Genomic DNA, 10,563 nt, shown 5'->3' with positions numbered 1-10,563 from the left:
AGATGCAATTTTTTTGCGAGAGTCACGATTTTGTTTTCACAAGAGGCACGGCCGTGCCTCTTGGAAACGAAAAAAAAACATGTTTTCTATTTTTTTTTCTTTCGCGAGAGGCACGGTTTTGCTTCCGCGAGAGGCACGGTTGTGCTTTCGCAAGAGGCGCGGGTGTGCCTTTTTCGGAAAGGAAAAAAACACTTCTTGTTTTTTACCTTTCGCGAGAGGCACGGTTTTGCTTCCGCGAGAGGCACGGTTGTGCTTTCGCGAGAGGCACGGGCGTGCCTCTTTCGGAAAGGTTAAAAACCCGTTTTTTGATTTTTGTTTTTTTCTTTCTTTCGCGAGAGGCACGATTTTGCTTCCGCCAGAGAGACAGTTGTGCTTTCGCGGGAGGCACATGCGTGCCTCTTTCGGAAAAGGAAAAAAACGCTTTTTCTGTTTTTTCTCTTCCGTGAGAGACACGGTTTTGCTTCCGCGAGAGGCACGGTTGTGATTTCGCCGGAGGCACGAGCGTGCCTCTTTTGGAAAGGAAAAAAAAACCCGTGTTCCCTGTTTGGTTTTTTCGTGCAAAAAAAAGTTCGTCAAAACCTATCAACATGGGATCTAGTTTTGAAGATCTCGACGCGAGGAATCCAATGGCGAAAGCGGTTCGAGATTTGGATGCACGGTTTAAGAGATAAAATATTTTGAATAAGCGGATCTACGAAAAAAGGCAAAACTCCCAGGTTGCAACAAGTGGCGCACATGCAGTGCACCACTTGTCGCAACCTGGGGAAGTTGGAGTGATCTCCGCAAGGAGTACTCCTTAATTAGTGATTTCGCATAATCGCTCGTTCTGGGGTGCTGTCGTATCGGTAAATCAAATCTTTCGTTCAGTATGAGAGGTCCCGAGACCGAATGCCAGGTAGATATCGACGGTGGATCCTATTTGATACTCGTGGGCGTCAAAACGTCGTGCCTGCGCTGAAGGCGCTCACAGTTTGGCTGGCCCACGTAGGCGCTACATTTTTTCTTGTTCCTTTTTCGTTTTTTCGTTTTTCTTTTTTCTTTTTCTTTTCTTTTTTCTGTTTTCAATATTTGTTCTAAAAGATCAAATACTTTACAGAATACCAAAACATGTTCTCATTTTTAAAATCTGTTCAAATGTTTGTATATTAGAAAAAAATATATTCAACGTGTATTGCAAAACTGTGCATTGTATATTTAAGAAAATGTAAAATTATCATAAGAAAATATTCATTATGTATTAAAAAACTGTTCAATGTATATCACAAAAATGTTCAAAGTGTATTTAAAATTTTTTTAGTGTATATCAAAAAATGTTTAATGTGTATTTAAAAATTGTTCAGAGTATATCACAAAAATGTTCAATGTGTATTTAAAAAATGTTCAGCGTATATGAAAAATTGTTCATGTTTTTCAATTTTTGTTAACCTTCTCAAAATGTGTTCGCGTTTGTTCAAATTTTGCAATTTTGCACATTTTCAGACATTAGTCGCATTTTCTGAAAATATTGCAAAATTAAAAAACGGATTTAGCATGCAAAATAAGAACAGTGGCTGCGTACTTAATGGTCAGCGCTGTGGTTTCGCTTGCAATAGTTGCCAGGCCGAGTGGCCAACAACACGTAGTTTTGTAGTACGTTGTCAAGAGTTCGACTGTTCGATGCGGCTTATTTTTCCCGTGAAGTTTTTCATTCGTTACCTGCGAATGGGCGGCCCATTTGCACGACCTTTAGCAAATCCTGCGTGGAAGCTGTTTCGTTTGACGCCAACGGGCGTCAAACAGGAGCTCTCGATATCGACGTTTTAAGTCTTTACATAGATGCAGCATCTCTCATGCTATTCCCATCAGTACCAAACGTCCCAAGCATAGCAGGCTAGAATTTTGCGCCGCGAGGTCACGAACGCCCAGGCCGCCTAGGTCCTTTGGCCGGCACACATCCTTCTAGGAAACGGGGTCCATAGGAGAACGACTCTCCAGGCCAGAAGAAAGCATGATGAAGCCAATCGATTTTCTCTCGAACACCCACAGGGAGAAGCAAGGCCGACATGGCGTAGGCTGGAGATGACCGCCGACCGCGTTGACGAAGACTTGCCGACTAGCGGGGGACATGACCGCCTTCCAGCCCACAAGATACTTATCCGCCTTGGCGATGAGTGGTGTGAAATTTAACTTCTCGAGTTTCCTCATGGACAGGGGTAAGCCAAGATAGCTTTGTGGGAAGGAGGCAACCTCACACCCCAAGGTAGCCGCGACGAGTTGAGCGTCCTCGCCTGTCATATGCAGGATGGTCATGGTGCTCTTCGTGTGATGTTAATCACGAGGCCCATGGTGTTGGAGAATAGGTTAAGCGCATGCTAGAGCTGGGCGGCATTCTCTGGAGAGCCCCGCATGCCTCCAGGATGAGGAGGTAGGGGGAGAGGGGGGCCCCCCTACTGCAAACCTCAACGGCAAGACATCCATCTTCCCGGCACTCCATTCCATTGAGAAACACCGTGGACCGAGCGGTACTGAGGGTATTTGCCACCCAGCCAATTCACTTGGGAGAGAGAACCCGCGAGCCACAAGGATGTCGAAGAGGATTCACACCGCAGACTGATGGGTTGTGATTCTGGTCATGCTGCTTGTTATGAATGTAAATAATAAAGTGCTGGAACACTCAGTCGTCATGATTTTTCTTTGCAGGCAGTGTTAGTTGGTAGGAGGTTTAGCATGGAGTTCCGGCTTGTCTTCTGGCTGATCAATGGGCTGATATTCGTAACGTTCATCTCCATCCTCGTAACCTTAAGAGCAATCACCCACACGACAGCTCTCGATATCTTCGTCTGCATCCTTGCTTTCATGCCGATTGGATGGGCCCTGCTTCTGGTCAGTTACCATACCATACAATTCCTACATTGCTCTTCATTCACACCATTTGTTTCTCTATATCTCGGGTCTAACTTCCTCTCATGTAACCCTCTTTGCCAGATTGCCCAAGCAATCAAGCATGTCATCGAGATGGTTGGGCTATGGGGATTGGTAAAGGCCTGGGGCTATGAGATCCTCATGGGGGTCCTCTTGTTCACGCCCATCACGTTCCTGGCAAGGTTCCGATTCGTGTTCGAGTGCACCCAGAACAAGGAGTAGGTAGATCGGCGTGATGGAGTTCCACTAAGTCATGGCATCTGGATACACCAAGTCATGGCATTTGGATCGACCAAGTCATGGCATCTGGATCAAAGAAGTCATGGCATCTGGATTAGGTTTGGCAAACAGTTTCTACAAACGGTGTGGATTGATCATGCCCTCGAGTCTCGGCTCCAATAGCCTAGTTTTGGCGTAATTGGCGATGAATAGGGGAGCGATCTGATTTTTTCAAGAAACCAAAAGCGCTATGTCATGTCATGTTCAACCTGGTGTAGCAGTGCAGGGAGGATTTAGACAACAACAGAGAATGGGCTTTTATTTTCATTTTTGGAAGAATGAAAATGTTCTCTAGAACCGAGATAAGTACATGTCATGTTGAACCTTATGTAGCAGTGCTTGTAGTCGTCGTCGCTAGGGGTCTATAAATCTGGATGTCATTTTTATTATTTCTGGTGTTGGCACTGTCATGATTGAAGATTAATAGATTGGAAGTTTTATCGCACAAAAAAAGATAAGTATATGTCATTAGTGCTTTTGTTGGGAAAAAGAAGACATAATGTGCAATGAGTGAACGTTCACTCAGCAACTCGCACTCGCGACACGAACTAAGCGGTTAGATCCCATGCACCACCCAGATGCCGCACACGTCAGTTTTTGAATGGGTCAGCGATGAAACCAAAAGATCATGGGCTACGACTTAGAGACTTGCGTCTGTTTAACCAAGCACTTTGGGTGTGTGTTTATATCCTCTGTTTGAACTTTGTATGGCTCGTGGCGATTTGCTTTGTGTACGTATAAAACTGGGGAAAACCTTTTTCGGTAATCTAGTACTTTCGTCGTTTGCATGTACACGAGATGATGTAAATTTTGATGGCCGTCTCCACGATGATGTCCTTCTCAGGTCTAAGAAAACTTGGCACTTTCTTGCGGCAGTCCCATTGCACAGTATCTTAACTCATATATCCAATGACATTAAATATATGTTTAGATATATCAGTCTGAGTGTCCTATGTCTTATCTTGAGCAGAACTACTCTGCACATGATAGTTTAGAGACGATTTTTGGATGATTCGTTCTTTGAACGGTGTTGATTTGTAGCATAATGCAATCTTATGGTGGATGCTTTTGTCTATCGTGCAGAAATTGTGCACATAGCCCTTGTCTGTCTGGCACTGCTCTATCTTGAGCTATATATAATGACATTATATAAATGTTTGGATGCAGCAGTCCCAGGTGCCCTATGTCTTATCTTAAGCTATATCTAATGATATTAAATAGTTTTTCATATATAGTAGTCACAGTGCCCTATATCTTAGTGGTGTATCTAAAACAACTTTAATTTAATGTCTTTTGTGAGAGTGGTTGAGAAAAAAGTGATGTCTTGGATTTGACGCTAAGATGTACCACTCAGTCTCACACACACATACACACACTACCCCATGGCGCCTCTCTCTCTCCTCTCTCTCTCTCTCACACACACACACACACATACACACATATGTCTCTGTCTAGTCGCAGACATACAACCCCTCTCTCTCCTCGTAGTGAACTGGATATAGATCTCTGCTACTCTGAACACTATCCACACCAGAACACATGGTCCACATGTGCAAGTATTGAGCAAACCATCTAACCCTAGTTGTTGGCACCATATCCACCTTTGTACTATAACTGCTATCTATCTTGACCCATTTTGTCTTTAAATTGGTCACACTAGTAAAATTAGTTAGTTACCATGCCTAGCAAAAATTCAGCTCAAGCCTCCCATCCAATCCTACAAGAACCAGTACAAACACCTTAGTCCGAAAACACATGTAAGTCTCTGATGCTTCACACAATGATTGATGGGACACAACTTCAAGTGTGGCATCGAGCCGTGTTCCGATGGAGTCCGATTTAGACAGGTCCTTGTGTGTGACGGACCTGGAACTTGACAACCTCGTCGTTTGGTTTGAAGTATGTTGACTTCGAGCATTTGGCGAGGACGACATCATCTTTGTCAACCTTTGCTAGTAGTTCAGATAACTCTTCAGACGGTAAGGCCTCAGATTGGGCCTTGATGGCCAAAGTTACGGTCATGTCCTCGGTTTTGAGTGACCGGTCTGGGTCGCCGCTGATTGTAATTACACAATTTGGCCCAGGCATATTTAATTTCATGTATGCATAATGGGGGACGACGTGGAACTACGTGAAGGATGGTTGGCCAAGTAGTGTGTGGAAACCACTTTGAAACAGAGCCATGTCAAAGCTTAAAGCCTCGATTTAGTAGTTATCGGGAGTTCTGAATACAACGTCTAACGTGACTTTCCCGCGCAGCGCACCTCCTTGCCTGGAATTATGCCCTTAAAAGTGGTCTTGCTCGGGCAAGATGCATGACTTGTCGAACTGCGTCTTCTTTAGGGTTTCCACGTATATGATGTTAATACTAGTTCCACTGTTCATTAGAACTTTCGCGTGAGCACCGTCGATTATATGGTCTAGGATCAGGGTGGCGACTCCTTTGTTATGGATTCCCACCGGATTGTCTCGGTGATCGAGCGTAATTGGAATGTCCGACCACTGACTGACCGATGACTACTTAGTCTCGGTGGTGCAAACCCCTTGAAGAGCTCGCTTCCGCTACTTCATGTATAAGTCCTTTAAGTCGGGCGGGTATTGCCCCTGGGTGTGGCAAGCTCTTCCGCCTGGGTATGCCTGTTGTTACTGCCCGTGGGCCAGGCTTTTCGAGGCACACAAGGTCAGCCTTTGCCACCTGATTGAATACCCAACAGTTTCATTTTCAGTGGGTAGCCGGTTCTTCCGGCGTGGCGGGGTGTATTGCGTGTGGTTGTTTGAGGATTGTGTCCAATTGCAATCTGCCATCGTTGCCAGCTGCCCGACACTTTTTATGGACGCGCGAGCGCTGCTCGCAGGCTCGTCCTGTACTTGCTCCAATTATCAGTAGAAACTAGATAATATAGTTGAGCAAATTAATCCGTGTGAATGGGATTTAGCACGAGGAACACAAGGATCGTTTAATAAACCAATGGTCCAAGGTTCGTACATAGATTAGTATAAAGAACATAGTTCAGCATAAGGCAGAGTAGAACTACTAATAATAAATATTATAAAAGAGCACTCAATTTATACTCCAGCGTGCAGTCTACGTCGGGTTGTCCGAATCGGAAAGGGTTGACGGCGACGGCTTGCGTTAGTTCGCCCGCGATCAACTAAGCAGGTGGGCCGAAGACGATGGCGGCCCAGCCAAGCTGCTGGTGGCCCGGGAGCGAGCACACCGCCTACACTGCTTGGTTTCACGTTTTTTAGTACCACATCGCTCACGGCGAATGAATCTGGCCAGCTTAAATACCCAGTTCCTGTGCTCTGTATCAGCCAAGGAGGCAATCACGGATCAGCTGTTGCTAGCTTAGCTGGTCGATCGGGTTTGCTGAGGCGCCGACGACGCAGAAATGAGCCAGCTTATCCTAGCTAAGCTTGGCCTATCAGGTCTGCTGAGGAAGAGAAAGCGATCACTGGCGTAGCTAACCAGTGATGTAAGTCTTTTTTCCTTCACTTCATTGTACCACAATTTTTTAATAGCAACAGCATTTTTTTCCTTTTTTATACTTCACAATAAGAAGATCTTTTCGCAAAAAACTTCTGGTCTATTTATCAACTATCAAGTAATATAATACAAAGAACACCATAAGTAAACACTTACACCTACATCCGTGGACCACCTGGCAACGACCACAAGCACTCTAGCACGCCGCCGCCATCACCCTTCCCTCGTCAAAACATTTACATCTTTTTTCCTTCATCGTACCACGGACTATTAATAGCAACTACATCATTTATTTTTATTTTTTTTCTTTTATTCTTCACAATAAGAAGAATTTTTTGCGAAAAACTTCTGATCTATTTATCAACTATCAAGTAATATAATACAAATAACACCATAAGTAAAAACTTACACCTGCATCCATAGACCACCTGGCAATGACCACAAGCACTATAGCACACCGCCCCCATAGCCGTTCCCTCGTCAGAAAATGTACATCTTTTTTCCTTCATCCTACCACGGACTACTAATAGCAACTACAAAATTTATTTTTATTTTCTCTTTTATTCTTTACGAAATGATTTTTTTTCAAAAAACTTTCGATCTATCAACTATCAAGTAATAAAAAAAAGCATAAGTAATAAAAAGTTGTATCTACGTCGGTAGACCACCTAGCAATGACTACAACACGTCACCGCTCCTCCCTTGTCAAAAGCTTTACATCTTATTCTTCATCGTTCCATGTATAATTAATAGCAACTACAAAAATTTATTGTTGCTTCCTTCCGCTAAGACGGCAGGCACGTTTTAAGTTGGTCCCAACTATTATGGGCGGTCCAACATTTAAAATCTAACGACCTAGATTAAATTAGGTAATAGATCATTGATAAGACTTAATAGCTCACCTATGAGAGCTAATAGGCCATCCAATACTCATATTTGTAAAGTTAGAGAAAAAAGGGAACACCAGAATTGCAAAGTATGAATTAATAGTATATTCCTACCATATCGAGAGCCCTCGGGTACAAGAAAACTAACGTACTCCTAATTAACGTGATTGATGACATTAAAAGTCGCGATTTGTATTGAAATATTGTGAGGTCACAGAATACCGTAACACTAGAGCAAATAATAATGGTTATAGTTTTTGCGGTGCTTTCCTCCTCTAGAGGTGTTCTTCTAATACCTCTTTCTCATCAATGGACTTGGCAGTTCTCCTGCCAACATTAAAATAAACAGGTCTTAGTTCAAGTAGACCTACAGGGTGGCCCAGATAAATGGTTCCCTGGTAATAGTTGTAATGATATTGAGAGTAGTTCAAAACTATAGCAGAAAAATAGAAGTGCATTATAATAGAAAAGTTGTTGTATATATAAATTTTGAGGCAAAAACTTATTATACATTAATCTATTTTGGACACTGCTCAATTATTAGTAGGAACTAGGTAATATAGTGGAGCTCCTCCTTTCCGGGGTGATATATCGACCACATCAGCCTATTAAATCCGGCCCAAGTGTTGGGTGACTTCTTCGCATAATGGACAGAGGCCGAGCTACCTGGAGAGCATGCGGCTTATACCCATTAGGTGATGTATTTTCACGGCTACAAAATGCTTGCGGGACTGGGGGTTGGGGTAGTCCTCACCTCACCCACCAGCGACACCATGAAGTATGTGCTCCAGATCATGTACACCACCTCCAACAAGGGGGCGGAGTGCGAAGCACTGTTTTGGATGGCCATCTCCATGGGCATAAGGCGTTTTGAGGTCCGAGGTGACTCCAACCTCGTAATTTCTTAGATAAACAGCAACTTTGATGAAAAGGACCCAAAGATGACTGTGTATCGCAACACGGTCATAACCATGTCGGGTCGACTTGAGCGCTTAGAATCTCACTTTGTACTGGATGAAAGCAACCAAGCCACAAACTTACTGGCAAGGCTGGGTGCTCAACGTGGAACAATTTTTCAAACGTTCTATTAAATGGAAAGGAGACACCGAGCCCAGCAAGCAACCCGAGTAACCCATACAGGAATTGATCACCCTGCCAGCCGTAGAGGCAGACGAGGTGATAGTGGGGGCTCGACGCTGGAAAAAACCTCCTCGGCCCATGAGATTATGACAGTTATTGTGCCATGGACAAAGCCACTTCTTTCTTATTTGATACGCAAAGAACTGTCCGACGACCAGACGGATGGGCGGCGAATCGTTCGACGATCAGCCACCTACAAGGTTCACGACGGAGAGCTCTATAAACGGAGCATCACAGGAGTGCTCCGGCACTCCATATCCAAGGAAGATGGACAAAATCTCTTGTCCGAGATACACTCCGGCACCTGTGGGCATCATGCAACACCTCAGACCTTGGTATGAAAGGCTTTCCGAACAAGGTTCTATTGGCCCACAGGACGGGCTGATGCACGATATTTAGTTGATACGTGCGTCAGGTGCTAGCTCTTTGCTAAATAAAGCTACCTTCCATCCACAGCCTTGAAAACAATCCCGATAACCTGGTCGGTCTTGGGACTTGATATGGTCGGACTACTCCGTAAATGTCAAACTAACAAGAAATATTTGCTGGTCATGGTCGACAAGTTCACAAAGTGAATAGATGCAAAGCTTGTGGCCTTGGCTAAAGCCCAACCAGTGAGAAATTCATCTCCGGCTTGGTACACGTTATGGAGTACCTCACAACATCATAACAGATAACAAATCCAACTTCACGCACTAGTAGAAAAAGGGTCAAATGTTCAGCTCATTAGTCCCGGTTTGAATTTGAGCCGGCACTAATATGTCCATTAGTGCCAGTTCCAACGGCTAGGCGGGCCGCTCTCATTAGTACCGGTTCTTGCCGAACTTTTAGCACTGGTTCGTGCCACGAACCGGTACTAAAAAGAGTGGTGGCAGGATGTTGTCAGTCTGGGGCCCCTCCAGCACCTTTAGTACCGGTTCGTGATACGAACCGGTACTAAAGGTCGTCCTATATAAACCATTCGTCCACCGGGTACTAAAGGTGACTCCAGGCAAATGGCGACAAAAGTTGTTTTTATATCGACCCAAGGTAAGTAATTAAGTAGTACTAGCTAGCTACACTCTCTTTAATTCTTGTTTCAATACCATTAATTAATTATCATGCTTGACTAATTATTATCTGATTAAATTCTATTCTCGTAAAGGCCCTGAAGCAGATGTCGGGGACTGAAGTGTGTGCATACTACGTTTGTGAGAACATTCGCATGATGGCGTCCGGAATGAGCAAATCTGATAAACAGCAATGGGTACGTTTGCCAGAATACTATTCACAAATTTTACATGATTATCGATATCTAGTCACACAACTAATACACATGCATATTGATCTCCTTCTTAACAGTTCAAAGACGTGCGGGACCAGCTTCTACCAACAGAGCGCATACGAGCACTTCAAGAGGAAATAGCAGAATTTTTGTTCGACCAGGTCATAGATCCCAAAGGAGAATACTATTACCCGCTACCGTCCCCATGAACCACTCCTAATTGTCATCGTGCTCCGAAGGCACCAAGGCAACATGTAGGAGAAATTGTGTGTGTGTGTGTGTGTGTATGATCGGTTCTACGAGAAATTTTATTTTTATATATGCATAACGTGTACAATATGTAGTATCGTAAAATACCAGCAAACGAAAAGGAATTAAATGAAAAACACAAAATTAAAGGAAAAAGAAATCTTCAAACCAAAACCCTCCAAACATTTTAGTACCGGTTGGTGTTACCAACCGGTACTAAAGGGCTCCCCGCCCCGGGCGCTGGCTCGTGCCACGTGGTGGCCCTTTAGCGGCGGTTCGTGCAGAACCGGTACTAAAGGGGGGGGGGACCTTTAGTCCCCACCCTTTAGTTCCGGTTGCAGAACCGGCACTAAAGG

The 10,563-nt window shown here is 44.1% G+C and overlaps 1 protein-coding gene across 1 annotated transcript; it reads left to right on the top strand.

The window, feature by feature from the left end:
- Positions 1-2,596: 2,596 nt before the first annotated feature.
- Positions 2,597-3,429, top strand: LOC123158757 (callose synthase 3-like; the record flags this gene model as incomplete). The annotated part of the gene is made up of 3 exons (XM_044576622.1): positions 2,597-2,629; positions 2,680-2,862; positions 2,965-3,429. Coding segments are annotated over 3 exons (375 nt in total), but the record flags the coding sequence as incomplete, so codon positions are not given.
- Positions 3,430-10,563: the final 7,134 nt, after the last annotated feature.

Source organism: Triticum aestivum, chromosome 7B (assembly GCF_018294505.1).
Source record: "Triticum aestivum cultivar Chinese Spring chromosome 7B, IWGSC CS RefSeq v2.1, whole genome shotgun sequence".
NCBI lineage: Eukaryota > Viridiplantae > Streptophyta > Magnoliopsida > Poales > Poaceae > Triticum > Triticum aestivum.
The sequence above is the reverse complement of the archived record's forward strand: the minus strand, read 5'-3'. Positions and strand labels throughout refer to the sequence as shown.